The following is a 26,668-nucleotide window of genomic DNA, read 5'->3' as shown; positions in this document are numbered from 1 at the left end:
CTACTGAACAGATTTATGTGATATTTTGGTGAACAGACAGTCTAATCTAGAGCCTAAGAAAGGACATGAGCATCAATCAGGTGCAGGAAGTAGTTCCCCCGAGGCGAGGGAGTAGCTTGTGTAACACATAGAGAGCAATTGGAGAACAGGACAAAGGAATGAAGGAATATAGTAATTAAAATGAAAGAACTACAAAATCTAGAATAAGTAATTCCTCTTCAAAACCTACAGGTCTAAAAATTCTAACAATAAATAGTATATTCAGTAGCAAATCACTATCAGATAATATTATAATAACTTATCATCGTATTAATAAATATAAAGGCACGTATTTACTCCTATCTATATCTGTCTTAGATTCGCAAAAAGTCTGATTGTTTAAGTTCATTTGGTGATGATAATTAGTGCAAAAAAGACGTGTTTCATGTGGTACTGAAAATATTGGCAAATCAGGTGAGACTAACAATAGTTTTAAAAGTTTATGTAAGATTACTTATAGACTATTATATTCAGATAGTCTAAGCGGCCCTCCAACTAGGTCAAGAGCTTCCAGCCTGTTAGCCCAAAATACCTAAATATTTACAGTTTAACCAAAATAATTTATTTTACAATTTTGACTACCTTACTCCTCAGAAATCGTACCACTTGACGCTGCTATCTTTGTTTTGTTAAATTTTGTACTATGTATTTTTCTAGTAATTAGGAGTAATAAATTATGATTTACAAAATTCTCTATCCACAAATCTGGATAAACACTGAAGACAACATAATAAAAGAACCAATATGTGACATTTTCAAGAGTCCTGACAAATTGACAATCAAAAGAGTCTTAATACTTATTTAATTCGTGTTCCTAGAATTGCTCAAAGTTCTTCAGTCACTACAATATTTGTAATAACATGAAACCTTTCGGTACATTAGTTGATTTCAAATAAATATATCTCAAAATTAACGAAAGAAAATGATAATATTCAGACTATTAATACAGCATTATTAATTAATGAAGAAAGGTTTGGTGCAAGAGGTGCAAATGAACTCTAAGGTGGGATCATATGAAACAAATTAAAATATAGACGTCATTACTGATGTAGGTATCATTAGACGATAAGATCATAATGCTGATCCCTAAGTCAAAATCGGTTGCCCTATCGACGGCCTTGCAATGTACTAATCGGCAAACACGTCAATGATTACTAACAATGGTCTTGACATTGATTTCAGAATGGCAGCTGAAGTCAAGCAAAGGGTCGTCAAAGACAAAAAAGAAGAAAAGACTGATGCAGTGAATACTCCAAAACCAAAATACTGGGAACCTCTAACAGATGGAGTTAAATGGATCGAGAAATATGCAGGAAATCTTGAGAATTTCTTCGAAAGAGTGCCAGAATTCGTCACTACCTTCATAGCAACACTAGCTGTATTCACATTTGGCGCTACTTTAAGAGGTATGCCATTGCTTCCTTTCTTTTAAGTGCATTAGTCATATTATCGATAAAAAACTGATTAGATTTTACACCTATCAGTGTACCTGTACCAAAAGAAAGTTTCATCAAGAGTACAAAACAATAATATTTATTGTTCTAGTTCAATTCAACAAGCGATAAGAATTATATGACTGCATGTGTAAATCATTAACCTTTATGTATCTAAGTCTTGACTGATTAGTTATGAATGCTACTTGAAGTTAAGTTTGTAGACATTGGGCATTTGGAATTTCATCCTGTTACTGGTCTCTTCTGAATTTTAGTTTTCGTGTCCGCAATATGTTTTCCACTTCCATTCCCTTCTTATTCATGTCATTCCTCAGACAATTCATCCATATTTTCTTCGGCATTTATATTGCGTATAAAAATTAGATTGGTTCACGTTCACCAAGTTTCATGTTTTTTCCTACAGTCTAGTTCACTGCTGACTTATGATGTCCATGCAGTTCTCCATTTCTTTATATATTTTCCATATTCCATCTAAATTCGATCCCACCCAAAATAAAAATGTGAAAGGCTGCCAAGTTCGATAATATGGGAATGCTTCGCCTATAAAAGAAGTGAGATCTGAATAAGTACCAAGTTCCATACACATACCTCAGTTAAAAATAGTTACTTTTTGATGATGTTACTTGGCAAGTTTTAATAGAAAATTAAATACTTGATTCATTGCGTTTAGTAGGTTTATAACAAGGAGTGTGAAAACTTGATGAAATAGTGCAGGCCACTAATCACAGAGTTCTACATACTAGGCCAATTTTAACAATGATTAATTTTGCCATTAAATGTCGGTTGTACAAAATTTATTTAGCTCTTGATCATAAATTAATTTAATCGAATCAAACGTTCTGTTATAAAATAATTATGATAAGTATTTGACGTTAGACCGGTCTTACAAAAAGTTAGACAATCTGAAGTCGTGTTAGCATTGTCTAGTCAAAACTCATGTGATTGGTGATATACGACGATAAGTAGAGGAATCAATTTATTGGTAATCTAAAGATTTATTGCATATGAATAATGTTTTATTACACTTTATTTTACAAGAATAGATTAAACTTTGGTTATGACGAATTAGATATAAAGAGGTAAATGGTCGATTCTAATATAATAAAGGCGGAAGTTTGTGAGCGTATGTATGTTTGTTACTTCAGACTTCAGCGTGCATAAATAGCAGACTAATGCCCATTTTCACCAACAATCTCTTAATCTAAGTGCCACTTAGAATAAGGGCTCTCCCAATTTTGACATAAATCACTATGGATAAGGGATACCTAAACTTTGGTGAAAACGAAATTCTTATTAAGAGGACGAATTGGAATTTTTGGCGCCAAGGATGTCAATTTTTCTCAGTAAATACAAAACGGATCAAAATACAACTTGGTTACCTGAAAGTTCATGATATAAACCTTATTTTGTTAGTTGTAGAAACATGATTAGGTAACTTTTATAACAGAGAAAAATATATCAAACATACCTCTTTTTAAAAAGAGATTCACATATTATGGGCAAACGGGACCGATTAAAGCCTCTTAACTTTTTTAGTAGTTGAGTATATACATACTCTTTAAAATTGTAGAAGGATTTTTTAACAAATTATCATTTCTAAATAATAAAATTACAAAACCATTTTGTCGCTTACGACTTCTAGTTATAAGCTAGCGCGCGTATTGTTATCCTCGCCCCGCTCAGACGCTCCGACCCCTTTTGGCGCCTTAGATGCGCGTGCCGGTTATGGAATTATTGTTGACCAATTCCTCGCCTTAAGTGTTCCGTAAATGCTCTTAGGGGATCCCTTAATTTAGGTATTTGTTGGTGAAAATGGGCATAAGTATGTCGTAGATTAACACATAGGATAGTTGCTGGTTACTAAGGAGTTTGTTCCGCCACTTCTTCTTCCCAGTAAAGAAACAGCGGAAGTGTTGAAGGATGGGCGTTTTGCAGGCTGCTTTTTGTCAATCTTAACATTCAAAAAGTGCACTGCAATCAAGTTCGAATAATTGATATTTTTTAATCTGAGTTTGGATGAGTTATTCTTCCTGGAGGCGGGTGAAACCGAAGGTGGAAGCTAATCAATAATATAAATTTCGTGTGTAATTGTTAATTTGCCAAAAATCCTCTTGACAACAAAATTGTAATCAATTACGAACAATGTTGTAATCATTAAAACAAAGCTAATTGATCTGCTAGATAAGCTATCTTTGACATTGGCATTCGTGTTCATGAAACTACGGAAACGACCTAACATTCTTCAAAATATTACTGACTAGCTATACTCCGTAGTCTCGGATAATAAGTAGTCTACGACTTTTGATAAGCTTTAGACCATGTGTGGGTGTCTAATTTTATTGTAATCGGTTCAGAAGATTTGGGCTGAAAACCCGGCAGACGGAGAGACAGACAAACTCACTTTTGCAATTTTTATATCAGTGAAATCCTCGTCGTATGACACCTAACGCATACGCAGCAGTATTTTGTTCGTAGGTACATTATGACTATCGTGAATGTGTACATACCTGCTATGAAATCAAGATACCTTTATTTCTATTTCTGGTTTGTAGATAAAATTGCCAACTTCGCCAATCCGTCCAATACTTACTTACCCCATAGTGATGACAATAATCTAACGATAACAAAATAACTACCTACCTTATTTCGATATGTATCTCAGAATTAATTTAATCGAGATTATTTTTAATTAATTGGAAACTAAATCGCTTGGAGACATATTTATCGATACCTCCTATCTATTCAGTTTTAAACGAGTTAAATGGCTGCTAAATATTTATGGATTTTAAGTTGTTTTAGTAAATTATTCTCAAAGCTGAAGCGTTGTGTACTTTGTAAATGAACTATTGATTAATTGTATAGCTTCTAAAGTTAAGTTTAAAGTTACATACTGTGATAGCAAATCTATTTCTTTTCGTTCTTATTGTAGTAGGAATCTTCTTTCTGCGCTTTTCCCAATTGCTTTCATTCCTCTCTGTTACTCGTCATTCACTCCCTTCATATTCCTCTCATCTCTCAGGCAAGCCATCCTTCTTTACTCTGGTATTCCTCTCACTCTCCATCCATCTACATTCATACCATACTATTTGTAGCATGTGTTTTATCTATCAGTGGGAATATTGCCCTCCCCATTTAGAAATATTACTTTTACAACTAAGAATTGCGTATTAACCAATAGAGTTATGTTTAAGTAACTAAACTAATTTAATTTTCCTTTAACAAGATCCGAACACGCAAACCTAACAAATTGAAACAGTTTATCTTGATTGACGGAACTTTGAAACCTAGCTTAGGTACAGAACTTTTGTAATTTACGAATTACCTATCGGCAATATTCTAGCCTAAGTTTATTTTTACCTATTCTTTGTGGAAAAGTGAGAAAGGTATGGGTCGATCCATTTTGTCCTTAATCAATCCTTTGATTGATGACAATCCCAATATGTTTCTGTGTAGTCAGGTATAGTGCAAATGATGATAATATTTTTGGTGATATTAATGAGAATATAATGGTACAGGCCTTAGTCGCTAAATAAGGATGTCAATATAGCAAAACTAAAACACGGCAGCCTTTTGATGTCCAAACATGATATTAAATAATTCATTCATTCAACTACAAATATAGTAAAAGAAATACGAGAAATCATAATCATTTGAAAATAAACCTATACTCCATTTAAAATAACATTAGACATTTAAGTAAACCTTTTTTACTGTTTGTTCAACCGATTTTGACTTCTATTCCGTAGACAAAAGAACGGAGTTGAAAGCAAAATAGTGGTTACAATACCAAGTATTTACTGCAGCCGCCATTAATCATACTACTAACGCAATAGAAGTCAAAATCAGTTGAACAAACAGTAAAAAAGGTTTTCTTAAATTTCTAATGTTATTTTGAATGGAGTATAATCAGTTCCAAGATCTGATTATTAAAAAAGCGCTTTTTAAAATTCCAGGAGAATGGGTAGTGATATTAGTGACAGCGCTGAAGCAGCTGAGTGGTCACACACAAAACAACACAAACACATCCACAAATGTAATGGATTTGTTCTCGTCAAGAAACTTGAGGATGGAGCATTTCACCCACTTCTTCTTTGCGGCACATGCTGTCTCCTTGTCCATGTACTTCTTCATCGGAGGATTCTTGCATGTAGGTTGATTCCTGTATTAATCTTTAGACGTATCTCATTTTTCATGTCATTGATCAAGCCTTGCATAGATAGTCTTGGTTAGGCAGTCGCTCCTTGTAAAGCACTGATACTCAGCCGCATCCGCATCCGCATCCGTTAGACTGGAAGCCGACCTCAACATAGTTGGGAAAAGGCTCGGGTGATGATAATCATGATCAAGTATAGCCTTCAGTTTTTTCCGTAATCCGCTGAACTAATAGTAAAATAATCTATACGGAAAACAGTGCGAAAATTAAATTTACGTCTTTATCATTTCTTAATTATTCTAAGAACACGATTAATTAGTTTATCTAAGATAACTACTAATAATGTTAGAGATACGTCAAAGACACTCTGTGAAAAATCATTACAGACCTGAATTTGCGAGTGGAAACAAAACAAAAACAATTGAACATCAAATACGTATCTACATAAATTCAATGAATTCTTACAAATAACTCTACAAATCAGAATAACACACGCTTGGAATTTAAAACATAAACTTTCCAGTTTATATTTTTTTACCGTATCAGTTTTTAAATTCGCATAAATGAACAACAAATAAACACACGTGAGCATTCGGCCTTATTTCTAAAGATTTTTAATGCCATTTTGACACAGCCTATATTGTATTAAGGGTAGGTATTTAATAAGTGGTTATGGAAACAATTCCCAAATTATTGAAATAGTTATCATATTTATTAAACCAGTTCTAAGTATTAGCGTAAGCTTCCTATCAATGGAAAATAGCTTTTATTAATGAAATCTATTTAGAATTTATTCGTTACAATCTCCACCATTTATCATGAATGTAATATTAATAGCCCTTCCGAATCCGTTCAAGACATCCCCTTTGAAAAGCAATAATCTAATAAAATCTCTTGCTTCCTTCGTAATTAATAATTGTGAATAATTAATATTTACGTCACTTAGATAAGGTACAGTTATCTTTCGTTTTAATATCGACTTTGTTTATGTAGACCTGACTTGTATCACATATAAAGGATTTATCAAAATTACGAACATCTGTACGAGATATGGCAAAGTCATTTGAAACGTTCGTGTGGAAATGTGACTTTGTATTCTTGCCTCAAATAAGTTTTAGAAATGTTTTAATCACGTCAGTATTAAAAGATTATTATTTATTATCGTCTGCGTTGATTATATTGAAATTACATTACGTTGATGGCTGGTCTTTAATTACGCGATAAGTACGCTTGACAACAGTTTTGATTCAAATGCAAAAAGAACGTACATATGTACCTACGTACTTGGACAATGTGACAGGGGTAAATCTATCGTCTTTTCAGTGTCTTCATTATATAACCCTCATAAATTATAAAAAAAATATGTTGGCATGTTTGTCCTCAACACGCTTATTTCATTGCGTAGAATCTCCTCAGAATCTGCTGGGAAGTTCACAGCAAAAATGCAGGCCTAAACCTTCAGAAGTATTACAATTAATGCCGGGTGGAGTCAGTTTATATCGTGCAAAAATATATGCCTGACTGGTTCATCAAAAGGCGATTGGGATATTTTAAAACAATTTAGTAGTAGCTACAACACATAAATTCGTCGACATAAAATGACTCCTCGACCTAGTCACAACTAATAACTCATTATCTACTTCCAGTGGTACTTCTACATGAACAGAAGGCATCTCGCCAAAGAGTGGAAGATCCAGCCAGACAAGTGGCTCTCCCCTGAGCTGGAGCGCCATGAGCTCATGGTGGGCACCATGTCTCTCCTACTTGTCGGCACCTTCTCCTCCTTCCTTGCCTGCTATATCTACAATGGCAACCCTTCGACCGTTTACTACCAGTTCGATGAGTACGGCTGGTTGTGGTTCTTCTTGCAGTTCCCTGTCATCTTCTTGTACTCCGTAAGTATTTTTTTTACCGTCCGCTTTGTTAGAGTAACTTAAGCTCGTGTTATGGAATTTTAGTCTTGGGGGCGATTTGAATGTGGATTTAATCAATCCACTGGTTCCCCATCGACTGGTTTATGATGAATATGGGAGTTATTTGTTAACTGTCTTAATATATTTGTTAAAAGATTTCAGTGCATAATATTGATCCAAGTTTTATATAATTGAAGCGTCTCCTGGCTTTTTCCGTAGTGTAATGTACCTGTACCTATTAAATGTCCAACTTTTGTTCAAACAAATCACAATCTATTTCCAGGACTACACCACGTACATCCTCCACCGGCTGTACCACACCCCGTGGCTGTACAAGCACTTCCACAAGCTTCACCACAAGTACAAGCAGCCGACCGCCTTCTCCGTCACCGCCATCCACCCGGTCGAGATCCTGCACATCCAGCTGACCATGTGTCTGCCACTCTTCTTCTTCCCTGTGCATTGGCGTAAGTTTTTTACGTCCATTGTTTTTAGCTTTTTATCAATTAGATGGAAGAGTTATCGTCGGTATGATCCAAATGGTGCCACCTTAAAAAGCAGAACGGAAAATCTGCTCGGTACTGAAGAGGTTGTTACGTTATACGTTCAAAATTCGATTTGCCAATTTTGACAAAAATTTTGCCGTACATAAACTGACCACTAAATCAATCTTCATTTACACTGTTACAGTATCTTTCTACTTCGTGGCCATCTACAATTACTACCACGGCATCATCGACCACTCGGGCATCAACTTCAAGGCTCAGTGGTGGCAGCCGTGGCAGCCAGACGCAGAGTTCCACGATCAGCACCACGAGTTCTTCCACTGCAACTTCGGGTTTAACATGTCCTTGTGGGATAAAGTGAGTAGACTGACCTTAAAAAGTATCATGTAGCAGGATTATGGTAGATTTTCTATATTGGGTAGTTAATTTTCGAAATTCGATTTGTTTTTGATTTGATTCCGAGGTACGGCTGTAGGTACAGTGGTATGAAATATAGGGTACCACATCTTTGACCAGGATTTAACCCTTTCCTAAAATAGGCTAGCCATATGAAATGTTTCGATTAATATCTAACTTATTCCATTCTTTTCCAGCTTCACGGTACAATGAGAAAGCAGTACCGTGCCTACACAGAGGACACATACCACGGTGAAGCTCCCACTCTCGACAGTCCTGAAGGCAAAGCCCTCCTAGCTCAGAACCCTGACCTCATTGAGAGCAAAGTGCTACAAGAAGAAATACCTGAAATACTTGAAGCCGTCAAATCAGATACATCCAAGACTGATCTTAATGCTAAAAAGGATAAGTAAGAAGTAGAATAAGATTACACGTTCTTTTTTGATGATTATCATCCTACAAGGTTAAGCATAACTACTCAGGTTGAAACAATCTTGGTCATCAAAGTTCTGTTCAAATTGCTGAGCTATGCAATTTTGGATTCGGAACGATGCATCAAGATTTGTGAAAAGAATACTTTTGTTCATTTGATTTGCCTTACAAAAGAGCTTTGTCAATATAAGATTTCAATTTAATTTAACTAACTGAAGAACAAGTATCTTGAACCTGATTTAACTATGCTTCATTATCTACAGCAATATTTAATTTATTTTCTTTTATTGAAAGTGCAGACACATTTGCATTATAAGATTGTAAATCAAATACATTTTCAGACTGCTGTTAATCTTTTGAAATATCCTTTGAGGATATTTTATTTTAAACTTAATATTTTTCTTAGCTGATGTGATAAATGTAGAATAAAATAGTTGTAATATTTTTAAGAGGTGATTTTTGATAATTTTCATCCAATAAAGCATTTTGATTAATTCATTACTGTTTAATTTTTTTAGTATCTTCTATGGGTAACTAAGTACATATCCTCATACAATTCATTATGTACTTTCTCTACAAGTATAAAGGTATAGTATTTATTGTTTGTCAAAGGACATTGTTCAATTTTGGCCTAAGAACCGATGTGAATATAAATTATACTATAATTTTAATTTATTTTTATATTGTTTGAAACATATTTTAGTATTCCACGGACACTTCAAATAAATAAATTCCAAATAAAAAGTTGGTTCACAATTATTGATGCCTTATAAAATGTTTCCGTCAGCCAGTGCTGCCAGGTTCGAAAGTTTTCGCGATTTCGGTAAATACGGATCGAATTGAGAACCTCCTTTCCGAAGTCGGTTATTAAAATTAGTTGGTAACACTTTATTCATTTAAATACCTAAACTGACTAGCTAGAAAAAAACCAGTATTCTATGTGTTTTAAGCGAAATCGCGAATTTCTAGCTTGGCATTCGAGTAGGATTATAGTTTTCGTAATTGGCAACACTGGTGTACTTCAGTCAGTTTGCTAGAAGTCAGTTTGATTGCTTTGCGACTATCGTTTCTTTTGTGATTTTCTATGCGTTTCATGGTTTTATTCTAACAACTTTGGACGGACTCCGATTAGATGGCGTACTTGGTAGACTCGGCTGTGTGTAAAGGACTGGATTTTCCTGATATTTTCGGATATTGCTCTGTCTGTGATCGAATTTAGTTGTATTATAATTACAACAATGGATGCAGAATATAGTACCTATATTGTATAAATTGTGGATCTGCTGGAGGTTCTTTAGTATTAGAAAACGAAGATGTACTTCGTTGCATACAACAATGGACTGTTCCCCGCATGGTAAGTGGTCTACGAAAGTGTTTTTCTAATTTTAATAAGGATGTTACTACCTACTTATGTTTTCATAAGCACACAATTTCTCGGTTTTCAAATCAATTGCCACAATTGCAAGTTACTTGACATTTACTAATGTTTTACTGTATTTATTTATTACAGGTTGAAGCTCATGACCTTATATGTACGACGTGTTGGTCTGAAGCAGTCGAGCATAATAAGATGCAATGCACTGTTGGACGCAATTGTGTACTTTATAAGAAGCTCCTACCATCAGGCATTACTGTTGCAATTGTATCGTTGGGCTTAGAACAGTGGGCTGTTGTGCCCACATAATGACTATTATCTGGTATTTAAGCTGGGCGAGATACCAAAATTCAATTGAACCCCCTGCTCAGTTCTTAGATAATATATTATTGAGAAATATTGATGATTAAAAACCTTTAATTGAATATAAATATTGTTTTAATTGCACATCCTCGAAAACCTCTTTCATTGTTATTGGTAAACCTTACTTTAACTGTTAAATTATTTTGTGTGGTAATGACATTTTAGTATGGTCTGTGCCTTCTTGGTAATAGACCGCAGGTTCGATTCCCACCTTATGGCATGTAGATAGCTAGGTAGGTAACTGTCTAATATAAAAGTAGTAACAATCATTTAAATAAATAATTCTCTATCGTAATAATATCGATATTTTATGATTATGGTGAATGGAACTCTTCCATTTTGGATACTTATGCGTTTTATCACAAATCCAAAGTGGATTCACTATATAAGAAACGTAACGTTGAAAGCAAAAGCGTTTAGGTAGTTGTTTTTCATAAAAATTCTAAGCATTTATGAAAACTAGTCACACGCGCCGTCTTCGTACGGTGGCAATGTAAAACCTTGGTGTAAACCTTACTCTTGACCAAATCCATTGCGTAGTTTTAAAGATCTAAAGCATTCACAGGGACAGACAGAAAATGCAACTTTATAAAATGATCATTGTCAAAGAATTATCTTAAACTTGACTAGGTACTATCTCTTTTTAACCCCCGACGCAAAAACGACGGGGTGTTACAAGTTTGACGTGTCTGTGTGTGTGTGTGTGTGTGTGTGTATGTGGCATCGTAGCTCCCAAACGGATGATCCGATTGCAATGCGGTTTTTTTTGTTTAAAAGGTATGTCAGTCGGGAGTGTTCTTAGCTATGTTTGGTGGAAATCGGTTCAGGTCTTCAAGGTCATCAGCTCGTTTGCTAGATGTGATAGGAATGTTACACGCTCAGTTTACTTGCAAGTATATGTGAGATCTGAAATTTGAAACACTAATGTCTTTTGGAACCACAGAGCTGGTCTGCTGTTAGGGCACGAAGGTAGGAGACGTAACCCTGAACTGCCTTTTAGTAAACCCATCGAATTTGGGCTCGTTGAATTTGTCTTGACGAGTTCTCTTCATGTTTCTGATTGACGAGAACCTGATGCTGGAAATGGGATGTGGCGGATGAAACCCTGGAATGCCGGAATGAAACGGATAAACCGATTTATATTTTTGCTGGAAATCTAGAATGTCCAAAGGTTAATCTTTATTGTTTCTCAATCTGTGCAATTCTGTCAGAGCCAGTTTGTCATGAGGATTGTTAAACAGCTTCCTTTGGCCGAGATCGCATATAGCGACCCCTTCTTAAGATAAAATAAATTAAATGAAAGCAGGAAAAATTAAGGAGCTCCTTTAAAAAGCATGAAATAAAATTAAATTATAAATTTAAAAAAACCCCCGACCCAAAAAAAGTACGCAATAATTATGACAAAAGTTTAAAAACGCTAAACCCTATAAAAAGCAAAAAATAACTTTTAACACTACGTAAACTAAATTTTGACGTGTCGGGGGACCGCTTTTTACCTTCATAAATACTTACATAAATCAAATGATACCTACCTAATTACAACATTCGTTTTAAAAAAAACCACGTATCTAAAGTAATGAATTAGAGCGGTCCCCCGACACGACAAAATTTAGTTTACGTAGTGTTAAAAGTTATTTTTTGCTTTTTATAGGGTTTAGCGTTTTTAAACTTTTGTCATAATTATTGCGTACTTTTTTTGGGTCGGGGGTTTTTTTAAATTTATAATTTTCCTAGTATCTAGTAGAATAGTCTTTTCCTAGATCTAGAAGAGAACATATAGAGCTGTACATAGTATTGTTGATATTTTGTATAGTGTAGTTTGATAATACTACTCTGATATTTCACGCAAGCTTGGTTATTTTTTATTTATAACCTCAAAATATTAACTTTTTTCGTAATTATTTTAGTTTCCTGAAGTGTCCGTTCGTGAAAACTTATTTTATTGGATTCCATATAATTTTAAGAGTTTATAGAAGTCACTTTCCATTCGAACGGTTCTTAGGCAGAACATGTATGGAGCCGGAACAATGTCCTTTGCGTACTCATCATAATTACAATTTATTTTTATTTCCCCAATATCACAAACGCATTACGCAAAAAGGCTTAGAAGTCATTTCCTTGTCATCAGATTTTCCCATTAATGTACTTGAGTGCAAATAATTTATTTTGCGAAAAATATAATGGGATATTTTGACGTTACTGATTGTGAAGATTGAAACAATGCCGCGTAATAGGATCCTTTTCGAAAACACTCAAGGTTTTTTCGGAGAAATATTTACCGGCTTATATTCGAGTGTTGGAAATGTTGAGATGTTAATATCTTTGCATTAAAAATGATGGAGCTTAAATAAACGGGAAAACATTAATCCTTCCATACCTATAATTTCGATTTCTCATTCATTTTCTTTATTGCAGACTGTGTCAAAAAATTGGAATCTGTTTCTGCATTTATGTATAGTATAAAGTACCCAACGCCAGACTATGGTCAAGAAATTCAAATTTTTACATTAACTTTTTTGCTACCTACCAGCAGCAAAATATTCAAGGCTACTCTTTACGACTCTTGAAGATTTTAGAACCGTAAAGGGACTCGTATTTCAGTACAACAATGCTTCCATCTTGGTTATTAGGCCTTGCGGAGTCTAAGCTAAGTTATGGCCTGGCCACGCAAGTTGGGCCTATAAATTTTAGTGCCTTAGTACTTATGTGTTAGCCTTGTTTATGTGGTGTTTCGTGTTTTCGACACTGCAATTTATATTGATGTATAAACTTTGTCCTCTTATGGACATGAAATATGTATCATCAGAGTGATAATATTATTGAAAGATGACCAACGTTTAATTAGTTTAATTACCAATTTTGAGCCAACTCCAGGATCTCAGAACAACCTGTTATAGTTGTACTAAGAACGATGATTATCTTCGAAGAATTGTACTAAAGTATAAATGGGCATGCTTCATGCTACTGAGCTGACCTCCAAATTGCTTGCGTACGATGTACGAGTACCATAATAACACCCATAAATTCCGGAGTACGATGTTATCTGCCACTAAGTGGACGCTCTCTATTTGAGCACAAGGAAATCGCTTGCATCCCTATCGGGCGATCATAATAATTCACCGTTCAAAACAGAATTCTGCCTTTTCACGCAAACCATTTATCACTCTTGTGAGAAGGAAAAAATTGCTTTGCCCTTAGGGAGCCAAGTGAAAATAATGTGAGAACAGGGGCCAACTTTATTTGATTTATACTGTTCAGAATATTCTGTTAATTAAGCTTTGACGTGCCAGACTACGGGGACAATGGCTGACGGAGATAAACGTCGTGTGCAATTATCTGAGGGCACGGCAGTGCCCCAGCCAAGACTCGAGCAAAGCGGGCACGGCCGTACCATCTTTTCTCGAAGCGTTTCGCGGCTATTTCAGCCTCCTGTATCTTCCATGTGAACAAAGCTAGGAGTTTAGGCTTTCGATGACCAAGAGTAAGTATTAGAACAAGCTCAGTCCCAAAATTACAAGAAATTTGAATAAATAGTTTACGAGTTATGAGCGATCAAAGTTACACCATTTTGTCACTGACTCACTCACTGACCGATCATCAAAAGTCTAAGGTACTTCTAGCAAACTTAGAACCTTCAAATTTGGCACCAAGATAGGTTATTGGCTACATATAAAGGGAAAATTATAAAAACCTTAAAACTTAATAAAAAAATAGGAAACAAATTTATATTTGCGGTTTTTCAAGAACATTGTGTATGAATTTTGACTGCATTGATAACTTTGTTATTTATTTATGTACAAAATGTTACTATTTGTTTTATTGTTACGTAGTGTGGTATATTGTTAGTATGCATTAAATATACATACATATGAATAAAAAAGCTAGGTTAAAATAAAATGAATAATGATAAAATCTTTCATATTAATGCAGTGCGAAAAATACTGCATGCTCGCTCGATAGATGGCGTTGTCCTGGTCTAAATCGCGCTACGGTTTTTAGTTAAAAAAAAAAACAAATAATTTCATGTGATAGCGCCATCTAACTCTGAAATAAATCTCTTTTATTCTAAAAGATATTCGATTAAAAATTCGACAATTTCGAAATTGTTTAATTTATTTAAAGAAAATGTTGTTTACGTGCTAGTTTAGGTCTACATATTTAGTTTGTTATATATTTAGTTAGTTGCATGTAAGTTAATTTAATTTGTTATATACTTAGAGAAGAAGGAGACCTACAAAAATAAATTAGATCCCACCAAAAACATTAAATGTAAAAAAAGCCAATCCTCTACGCAATTCCTCCACCGTAAAAAGTTTTGAGATCGCATAGAAGCCAAGTCCTGTTCAACTTTATTTGTAATAATAAATCAATATTTTGTGACTATATCAATAGTTTTGTTCACATTACAATAATATTGTCTTGGCCATGAGCACAAGTTAACAGTCGCTCCCTGAAATAATGTGTAAATACCATTGAATTGATACATTCTATATGGACATGATTTTACGATTGGACTGATTGGAATTTGAGATCACCATGGACCAAACATGCGCCATAGTAAATGTGCAGGTCATGATTTTGGATGATACTGACTGTCGGTCATTTAGTAACAATTGAAAAAACTAAAAGTATTTAATTCTGTGATATTAAACTTCATGATTGACTTTCACCTCTCCAAGATATGCTGTATTATATTTGTAGTTTATTGTGCTCATGGCCAAGTCAATATTATTGTAAAGTGAACGAAACTATTGATATGGTCACAAAATATTGATTTATTATTACAAATAAAGTTGAACAGGACTTGGCTTCTATGCGATCTCAAAACTTTTTACGGTGGAGGAATTGCGTAGAGGATTGGCTTTTTTTACATTTAATGTTTTTGGTGGGATGTTTCATTGTTCGTCCGACGTTTTTGAGGGTATCAAAATTTCTTAAGTCCTCAAAGTTGTGCTCGGAGAAATGTGCAATCTAGCCAGCTGGCTAATTAGCTTTTCGTCATTTTCACCAACTTCTTCAGACTTTATAACTATTTATTTGCCTCAAAAGTAAAACTTTTGTTACAACTCAATCGAAGTCAATCAATATGAAATTAAAATCATTTCAATGGCTGAGAGTAATTACATTTTCACGTCCAAATATTGGTCCCGAAGGCCCGACTCTTTTTATCTAATCAAACCTTAGGCTTGAACTCCTGTTATATTAATCGAATTTAATTGGACACTCTACCCTTCTAAGAGCAGGGCTTCATTATAATTTTCTATATAAAAGTCGTGAATTCTTTTTTCAAAATTTACTTTCTGTAATTGCTTTCGATTTTATTGTTAAAGGCCTGTTTGACCTTTTACGAATACATAATATTGAATTTTATCGCGAGGGTCGAAGATTGATTTTTGTTTGAACAAGTTTTGGAGATGGTGGTTATAAAAGCTTGATCTACTAAGTAATAAATGCTTCATTATTACACTCTGTAAAATTGCTACATTACTTATTTAATATTTTAATTTTGCTTCCTCCTCCGAATCCCCTTGAGTTTTTTTAGGAATTCTCATCACACGCAACTTGAATGCTTTAAAACTTTTTTGTATTAATAATCATTTGGGGTGGTGCAAGTTTATCCATTTTGTCCTTTTTTGATATAATTTAAGTAAAAGTGCTATTATTCAAGTCATTTACAATAAGGCGGTGAGGCCCACCCAGAGATTTACAGATGATCAAAATTCTTCGCTCCTCTTTTTTTACTTTTATGGCGGCAAAACTTCTGTTATTACAGATTTAAGCAGCGCCGCTTTAGCGCTTAAATCTAAAAATAAAATGAAGCTTTGAACTTCAAGTTTAAGTTGGAGGCACTTACGACAATAACAAGCTATGCGCGGCTATAGCCATTTTGCTGGTTTGCAATGGTGTAAGGTTTTAGAGTACAGCGGATTGAGGTGTAGAATGTTTTTATTGTAACTACATAATTTTATTTAGGAATGTGTATAATTAATTATGGACCTCAATGTAACGTGAAATGTAAAACGTATTTCACTGTCTTCAACAGCTGTTTTCCTCTTTCATCAACTACAACGTTTTAGGCATGCTTCAGTGCAATCGGTCTAGTCTCTAAATTATACTTTTCACAATACTAGAAAACCAAATTAAAGCTTCCGTCGAATTTCACAACATCCCGTTACCCAATACCGTTATCCTCTAGCTCTTTTCCCTTGAACCGACCTCACAAAAAGAGGCACAGAACAGGATGGAGTCAAACGCGTCGAAAGCCTCCTGCATTATGCATCGTGCCTGCACCAACCTTTGACTCGCGGATTATACGGAGCAGTTATTCCCCAAAATTCTTGAAATCATAGCTCGCGTGCAAAGGAACTATATTTGAGAACCGCGGTTCTAGAAATTGTTCTTGTGTTATTAAATTTAGGTCCCATTGTTGAGGTTTTATTGTTGTAAAATGAGGTCGGTTAAAGTGTCTTTATGTTTTAGAAATAAAGCTCGGGCTACTGTAAAGTTTTAACTAAAGTATTAGAAAAGCAAATGAAATAGTACGGGAGAAATATGTACTAGGTGCATATTACTAACTGGATAAGTAAACAGTATTTTGCAAAATTATATAGGTAAACAAAATCGTTTCTATTTTAGAAAATATTGAGTAGTTCCTAATTCGATAGATAGGACCGTTTTCCTTATGCAATATAATCGTTATCAGCCCACAAAAACAGAAAGATAAGATATTGCATAATACCATAACAAATATCTGCTTACGAAAATCTATTATGATAAGCAGCTTATATCACAACCGCATAGATAAAATCTACGGTACCTACATCTACATGACATTTACATGGAAAATAACCCCAATTCTGAAGTTCAAGAGTTAAGTAACAAATTCAAGGCGAAAGCACGTACAAACTATAAAGTAGAAAAAAAATATTTTATGAAGTTTTCCCTAAGAATATGACACAAAGAAGTGAAGGCCGAGTTTTCTAGTTGTCGTAAAAAAAGACAATAAAACATTGACGGTCGTTCACCGGACTGTGTCGTACGGGCACAAACTTCTTCGTACGGGTGTGAGGAGAACTCACACGAGCTTCTTATGCTTTCTTTAGTAAGTAGGTACATTATTTTCGGCGCCGAAGAAGGTCTACTGCTGGAGAAAAGCCTCCCTAAGCGAGGAGGATTTGCCCATACTCTCCGCGCTGGACACGCGTGGTTGGTGAGTGCAGTGGGATATTTTTTAGCTTCGGAGATGCCGCTGCCATCTTCGCGAAAGGCATTCAAAGGAAGATGTTAGTTTACCGATTCCTGCTAACGCCTGATAAAAATAATGAGTCCTACGAAGTTTGTGTGAGCCCACTCTAAAACTATTCGAAGTTAAATAAAAACTGTTAGCCTGTTGTGTCGGTATCGGACTTGCGTAACGGACCCGTTCAATTTATTGCTCAGGACGTGTCCCGAACATGACGGTGAAACTTACAGCTTATGTACAACTATCTCTAACAAGGGTACCCGTTGTATTCTTTACTTATTCTTTGTGCTTCAAATATTGGGATGTTTGAAGCGTGGTGTTGGCTTTATTCTGATGTTTTTGTTTTGTGATTCGGGAATGGAAGAATAACATTATGCCTGCCGTTTTATTAGGAGTGTAGAGTAAGTTTGTGTTGATTTTACGTAGTTCACATTTTTGGGGAAATATGAGTCTTAACAGTAAAGGTAAAAAGGCAATTGTATGAAATCTTGAAAGAGAAAAGGTTATTATAATCAAATTACCTACAAATCAATAGAACTTCTAAGTTGAATGAGAGGCTATAACGGTGTGCGTTACTTTTTGAGACCACATGGAGCGAGGCAAAATACATTTATGTAGGTGGTAATACCCCTTTACAATTAATTTGTACCAAGTTATAATTAACACAGAATTTCCAAAACACAGATTCAAACCAAAAAAACATAATCCACAAACAAAAGCTAGAATCGTGCTTAATTTAATAACAACACAAACATTTCTAAATGAAGTCTCAACAAACGTACGAACACTAACAATTGTCGGTCTTAAGCCTCTTACCAAGTTATTCATAGGAAACTGTTAACTTTGACTGACCTACATTTAACTTGAGATTCGTTTAATTTTCATTTAGGCTAGGTATAGAAGTTGGAATCGCTGTTTCAGAGTTTTCAAGATAGCCGTTATAGTTGGAGTCAGTAGTTTGCGCTGGTTCTATGATTAAGTCTTGTTCAGTTTCAACGGTTCCATTTATTGCTATTTTAGAGTCTTGTGAATTGGGTGTGTTCATCTGCCTTGCCTTTTCTATGTTGAGTTCGACTTCCAGTGTTAATTAGTACAGCTTTGTACCAGTGTTTTATATGGAGCGACTGCCTACCTGATCTCCTCAACTCGAACAGCCCGGTTAATATCTTAAGAACTATCCATAATGACAAATCTTGCTTTCTCAATTTTCTACTAAGACAACTAATCAAATCTGAACGAAAAAACTAGGAATAAATTGGCTCGCTAAAGGCCTTAAGGCCTAAATAAGCGCTTACTATTTCAGGGCGTAATAGCTATACATTAATGAAGTCTACTAGACAATGGCGACTCACTAACGAGCTGTAACTGAAGACATTACACGACAAATGGCCGCCCAGCGCCAAATTACAACGAAATTTACTTATAATTTGTATTAATTTGATATCGTTTTGGTTGATTGCTAATTCGTAGAAGATGTTATTTTGTGTAGTGACTTTCATTTTGTATGTAAAACATTGTGATCTATGTAAACTCGTGTTTCGTTTTGTATCAACAGTTAATAGAAAGAGTATTGTTTCGCAAGTCATGCTCACTTTGTACTCGTATCAAAGAATGCTACTTTTTATCCAGGTGCGCGTAATAAACAGTCCCCGCTGGACTTGTGTGAAATGCAGTCGAAAAGAAGCTATTTTGAAAAGAACTTTAGGCCAAAGATTTCTCTAGATTTTAAAAGAAAATTACGTTACGATGAATAAACTCGGAGGTCTTCTTTTAATAGAATAAACTTTCGACTCCACAAATAGGTAATGATATTTTGATATTTCCAATACAACAAATTTATATTTACCGATACTGCTGCCATTTAAGAAAATAAATGTTATTTTTACAATTTGTGATTTTCCTCTATTGCAAGAAGAACAAAGTCTTCAATGGAATAAAAATTCTGAAAGACGATTCTTGTTTCGTTATCTAAGGATATTTATTATTACCATTCTACGACGCTTTTACCAATATTATTTGTTTAAAAACTTTAAACAAATAATACAAAGCTTGCTTTGTATTATTTGTGGTTACTCTTGCACTATTCAGTTTAAAGAGATAACTTAAGTAATAGGTGTAGCTAGCTGAAAACTGAAAACTGAAGCGGTACACCGAAATGAAAGTACTGCGCCTCGTAATATTTTAGACTTTTTATATCTCAGGTTTTTATGAGGTTATAATAAAACACTTAGTAACTGAGCACTTATTCTTAAAAAAATATCCACGTTACCAAACTATGGGCGAAAGTTCGTTTAAGATGATAGTTAAGTAGCCAAGTCTAAACTACTTAACCGCTGTACCGAACTTAAGCAAGGCTATACTACGCACTACTTAACCTCAGATTACCGAGGTAAAACTTAAACTTTACACTCTACTTTATTTTCACATTAGATATTTAGGACTTGGTTTTTATTTATGACTGGCTTTTGCCCTCGGTTTTACTTCTGTCGACAAGGAACTGCTCATTCATCACGATAAATTAGGTATAGCCTTAAAATCTCGAAAAAAACTTTCAGTATTAGATAGCCCATTTAACAATGTAGGCTAAAGGCTAGGAGTAGGTCCCGACACCCCCAAAACCATGGCAGGAGTGGTAGAAGCTAGTTATGTTACCAACTGTGGTATATAATTTTCGTTTTAAACTCATAAATTAAATAATGGTCGTACCTGATAAAGTGTATCTATGTGGGATGCGGTTGCTGGTAACTGGAACGTACCTGAAACATTTTTTTTTAAAGTAAACAAACATATTATTAAAAGGTAAACAACATATAAAATACTCGCGAACATACAACTTTGTAAATAAGTAAGCAAGCATATAAGCACGCTTACTACAAACATCAAACAAAGATCCTTCTACAAGAAACTGTTGAAACATTTTGTATCTAACACTTGTAAAGCCAGGACCGTTCAAATCGAATCCCATTTGTCTGTAAGCACAATACCATCAGAGAGATTCAACCAATCCAATATCTATAAAAGTACACATAATTTTCTAACAAAAAAAATCCTATTATCTTTAATACAAAACCTTCAGACACTCATGTCTTAGAGTATTGAACGAACCGGAACTGCTATGAGCACCAATCTGGATACGAAAAAGTATGCCAATTTACAAGTGGGGGGCGCAATAAATACTGACAGCTCACTCATGCATTGTCGATCACATCGTCACACACGCACACGAATAAATTTTGCTAACACAAGCACATACTATACTGACACATATAAATTAGCGGCGTACCCGCACTTTTGATGAGAAGAAGAACTACATATGTCAAAGAACACCAAAGGGAAATTATGTTAATGGCGTCTCTAGTTGATTACATACTCCAAGCCTCAGATTTGAATCAAGACAGAAGATTTTTCGCCAATACGACTATTACGAAGCAATCTCTCTGGATTTACTGAGATTTTGGTACAAATACCTTTGTATTGGTACCTTTGATTTCAAACTGTTACTGTTGTGTATGAAATTGCTCGTTTCCATGTTACGGTCACAGGACAGCACTTTGAAAGAAAGACAGCTAGAAACATTTATTTGTAAGGATATAGGTACAATAAGTTGTAGGTTTATAGGTTTTCTAGTTCACTCTGGCGTATTTTATTTTCCTTCGGTAATCTAAGAAAATAAACATTGACAAACTTGAGTGGTAAATATAGGACAAGCCTAAAAATGATTCCTAGAAAAAATTACCTTTTGCTACATCCTACGCATTATTTCTGAGGTTTGTTCTGAAGTAGTTTATTCTAGTATCCGAAAATATCCTTCAGTAGTACCTTAATCCTTTGTTTGTTTCATGACCTATTTGTTCAGGTAGAGAGGAAAAATAACAAATCTGTGAGACAACACAATATATTTTCGGTTTCAAATATGAAGACTATATTGGTTGGATGAACAAAAAAATATTTTTAGATACACAAGCCACAAAATACATAGGTACAGAAGTCAATCTACATACAAAGCGCGTTCGAGTCACGCAGACATAGGTGTCTATGTGTGCGTGTTCACAGACGCGCTGTCTCAAAACAACTCAAAACAGTGCGAGCGCGGCTGTCGTTTTCTTAAGATACGCGCGCCACACACAAGGTAAATAAATGTGCACGCGTTGTGATACTAACTGTAATTTGACTGTAATATTTTTAATTTTAATAACAAAAGAAAAAGTAATAATGGAGAAACAAAAAAAGTCGTATTAAATTGTTCAGTGGACGGTTGTTTTAATACAACTAAAACAGTGAACAGTCGTTTTTTTAGCCTGCCGTATTACCTATAGTATGTACCTGCTTATTTTCTCATATTTCGATGGTTCGTTTAATAAACGCAGTTGGTAGGTACAGCTAGGTGGGTAGGTAAGCGGCCGGCGGCCTCTGGCCCAATGCCGTAATAAGTTTTGCTAGTGTCGACCCAGGCGAACCTCCCAACCTACCCTCAAAGATTATTACTAGTAGGAGTTGATAATTTTTGTGATCATGGCGAGAGTATGTTGTAAGGTAGACGAAATAAAACTCGCACATCAAGGTGATGGTGGTGATTTTGATTTTTGATTTCATTACATACAAAAATATTTTTTTCGCAAGTAAAGAGTAGGATAAGTATATATTTATGAATAACAAAATTATAAATTGCGGTTTCTAAAAAAGTTCGGTATCTCGTTCAAACGAATTTCCTTTGAAAATGTTTATTAACCTCTTGTAAGCCACATTAAATATTTTATTATTAGGTATTGGTTTACCACTACCACGTTAGTTTTATAAAAAAGTTGACAGCCCTAGCGCGACCGCCGAGTTTAGGCATGAAAAGTGAAGTACATACATGAGATTGACTTCTGTACCTATGTATTTTGTGCACAAGCATTGTACCATATCAATTCCTTCGTCATAAATAACATTTTAATTCGCTAAACAAATGCACATTGAAAATATCAGCTTCCTGAATATTTCTCTTATTCTTCGAGGAAAATACAAAAGAAAATTATCTAAATACGGGACCAGGGACAGGATGAAAGTGTTGAAGCACACGTGCGAAGTTATCTGAACGTAGATTGCGTTGCAATACATTGCTGGCTTTCATCAGTGTGCGTGACTCAGGCACGGCACGCGACTGGAATATTATTGCGTTCAATGCGGGGTTAACGCCTTTTTGGCTTTCAAAGTTTGGCTGAAGATTAGACTGTAGGAAAATTAATATTGTTGACTAGGTATTGTTTACCGCGGTCTTGCTTGAAGCAGTGGGATTAGAACTATATAACCACTTTAGTTAACCCAATACCTGAGTACTTTTAAAGTGTTTTGGAAATTGTTCAAATGTTTTTAATTCGTGTCCTTTGAACAGCCTTGGAAGTCATTACGGGACAGAAAGGAGCCAGAAAGACTGAAAACCAGTCTTACCAAGTATATCGGCTCAGGTAAATTGGAGTTGAGGAGGTCAGATAGTCAGTAACTCTAGGTGAGGCAGTGGTATTTTGCTGCATCTCTTTAGACTGGAAGCCACTCAAAAGGAAGATCGTTTTAAGTGAAGGTCAAATAAATATTTTTTAAAATAATTTTCGTCTTTCTGATTGAACTTCCATGAATAGTCTACTCTCAACAATGGTTCTTAGAACCTTGCGAACGTCCAAATTTTCCACAACGGCTCCCTGATCGTTCAAACAAAAATAACTTATTGAATGCGGGGGAAACACTTTTTCATTGGCAATTCGATTTATATCGTCTACGACATCTTGCACTTCATAATTTTCTTCTAATTCTTATTGTGTTACCTTAAGGTTGATTTTCGCGTGATTTGTGATATTCTGATGTTGATTTTGGGTGTTTTTGGTAAATATGTTAAGTCGTTTGATCTAGACTGTGACGGAGGTCGACCGTTGGGCCCGATAAACCTTATAAAGGGACTGCTACGTTTGATATAATACCTTTGTTGCTGTTACTTTTATTTGTTTTGATATTGGTCCTTGCATAGATTTGTATGGCTTTCTTAACACTTGGGAGTTACTTTACACAACACACTTTGTGTTTGTTGATTGATGAATTCTTTTGTACAGTTACTATTTCGAAGTTAGATTACAATATTGATATGGGTTGTTTTGTAGCTCTGCAGCAATTGTGAATCAAACATGATTTAGATTGCTATCTAAAATACTACTACTTATCACACTTCTATGGAAAACTAGCCCTATACAGCATTAATCTTGCAATTATCACCTGATGCGTTAAAATATTAAAGACGTTTTCCTTCCTAATTAAAACAAATAAAATAATTCTTTATCGTTTATCAAAATAAACAAGAAAATATATAATTTTTATATAATGTTTTTGTAAAGGAAGCACTTTAATAAGAGTACCCACTCTTGTATATCCCCCATATTTTATTCCAGGAATAATAATTTAAAATTTTTATTGCAAGGCCTTCTTTGAAAATTCCCTGAAAAGTAATACTTGTAATTTTCATCTCAATATTTATTTTTGAGAGGGTTTATCTTGGTTCGTAATCTGCCTTGCCGTTCCCGCGTATCCCCGGTGTGACTGTCTATCTGACTCCCTCAACCCCATTACGCGGGCATCACAATATCCTTTAGTAAGACTGGTTGTCAGGCTTTCTGGCTTTTGACTAGTCATAGTGACTGCTGGCAACACTCCATCCGAGTGTTGAGCATGCATTACAATGGATACTGAGATCTATAGCATTTATAAAACAAGTATGAAGTATAGTAGGCAGAATTTTTCCCCCTATTAATTTTAACCGGGTACGCTGGGTAGCCAGTGAATTTACTGGTACTTTTATTCACACATTTCTTTGCCCACAATAAAATAATATCAAATAGTTAAGAGTAGTTATGGCGGTCCTAATATTTCGTTTGGCTGAGTCGATCACGCGGTAAAACAATTTTATGTTAGCTCAACCGTATTAATTTAATAGGGATATTATATTTAAATGTAGGTACGTACTTTATTTTTTGTGCTTTTATTTTATAGGTAGGTAGACTACCTACGTCTACTTGATTTTATTTAAACTACTATTAATAATTTTATTTTTTCTAAAATTACTTATTCTTCTATTCTTCTATATATTTAAAAGAAAGTCGTGTTAGTTATACCGGACATATCGCGACATCTATTGTTCATACCAAAAATCTGCCGGATGCGACTATTCCACGCGAACGAAGTCGCGGGCAAAAGCTAGTAATGAAATAAGTGTCTAAAGTCCATACTTTTGGGAGAAACTAAATCGCAATAAATAGCTTATCAATAAAAACTTAAGGGGTAAGAAAGGGCCAGAATATTCAAGGACTAGAATTTATAAACAGTTGTCATACCTACAGTGAACTGTAGTCATCGATGCCAGACAATTACAATAAAATCCAATAAATAAATAATTAATAAAATTGTCAAAGTTAAACCATTTACAATTTAAAAGTATTTTGTCAAACTACTCGATTAATCTTGTAGCTTCAAGAAACTTTATTCGTTCTTTATTTAAGCCTGTTTGTGATATAAATTGTTTTTTTTTTTCGATAGGTATAAAGATCTTAAGTTAGTTTCAGAACATTTAAGTGTTAATCTTCTAGACTGTAAGTTTACAATCCTTATAAAGCTTAGTTAAAGCTTGTGAGAGTTTTCTTAAGACTAACTGACATGACACCATCTTTTAAAAGTTTTGATCATGTAAACTGGTAATCGAACACAATACTATGTTTAGCAATTGTGTTTACGAGGTCTGAATGAACAGGGCTGTCAAAATAATAATGGTAAAACATTTGAGCTTCTTAATTTTATACTAGCGTTTTTCCTGCAGTTTCACCCGCGTCCCCTGCGAACTACTGCCCATGTCGGGATAAAAAATAGCTTATTTTACAATTCTATGGAATTTCACAAATCTTTTTAGTGGTTTAGGGTACAGTCATTCCCCTGCCCTAATCACAATGTATTTGTGGTCAGCGAAACAAGTCTTCTTCATCCATACTTCTCTATTTAATATCATTTCTAAAGTAATAGCCTTCCTAGTTTATCGTCTTTCATATATTCTTTCACAAATCACAAATCATTCAATCACTCAATCATTCATACATCAATTTTCACAAATCTTCCTACGTACTTCAAACAACAAAATCCTACATATACCGATCGCTAACATTACAAAACACTAGGAACAAGCGACAAAGTTGTTCTCTAAGTAATGTAACATAAAGTACGGAGCGCACTTTACGCCGCTGTCGATACTAAACACGGCTTAAGTTTAGCTGTACGCGACTCTACTGATACACTTACGAACAAAGTTTTTAAGCATAGTACAGGGTATCGGGCTGTTGGGTTTTGATGTAAGATAGGAACATTGGACTGATGGATTTGAATGGCTTAGAATTTAGTTCGAAGACACACTATTGTTAAAAATGCCATCACATAGTATAATAGTTAGGTAGATGTAAATCTTGCCAAACTTTTTGTCACAAAACATTGCTCCCATCTACCATTGAGTTTTACAAAAATTGCACTCGCTTCCGTCCACAGTTGCACCCGTATCCCATAAGATGAAAAGTATCCTATGTTTTAAGTGGGACTCCAATCTCCATTTGCGTGCCATATTCATCTTGGTCATTTGAACAAACCTTGAAATATGTATAAACCAACGAACTTTCACATGTTTAATATGAGTAGGATGTATGTACCTACCTATGTCTATAGCCTATTGTTCGAAATGTCTAGTCGATGTCTGTAAATAATGTTAGTAACAGCCTTTGGTTTTGGTAGATATTAT

The 26,668-nt window shown here is 34.7% G+C and overlaps 1 protein-coding gene across 1 annotated transcript; it reads left to right on the top strand.

Annotated features, from left to right (window-relative positions):
- Positions 1-298: 298 nt before the first annotated feature.
- Positions 299-9,391, top strand: LOC110379333 (uncharacterized). Its single transcript, XM_049838694.2, has 7 exons — positions 299-453; positions 1,222-1,445; positions 5,447-5,640; positions 7,293-7,541; positions 7,843-8,026; positions 8,250-8,422; positions 8,659-9,391. The coding sequence occupies exons 2-7, from the start codon at positions 1,223-1,225 to the stop codon at positions 8,872-8,874; spliced, it is 1,239 nt and encodes a 412-aa protein (XP_049694651.1). The 5' UTR covers positions 299-453; position 1,222; the 3' UTR covers positions 8,875-9,391.
- Positions 9,392-26,668: the final 17,277 nt, after the last annotated feature.

This window comes from Helicoverpa armigera, chromosome 12 (genome assembly GCF_030705265.1).
Source record: "Helicoverpa armigera isolate CAAS_96S chromosome 12, ASM3070526v1, whole genome shotgun sequence".
NCBI lineage: Eukaryota > Metazoa > Arthropoda > Insecta > Lepidoptera > Noctuidae > Helicoverpa > Helicoverpa armigera.
Note: the sequence above shows the minus strand (reverse complement) of the source record. Positions and strands in the feature narration are given on the sequence as shown.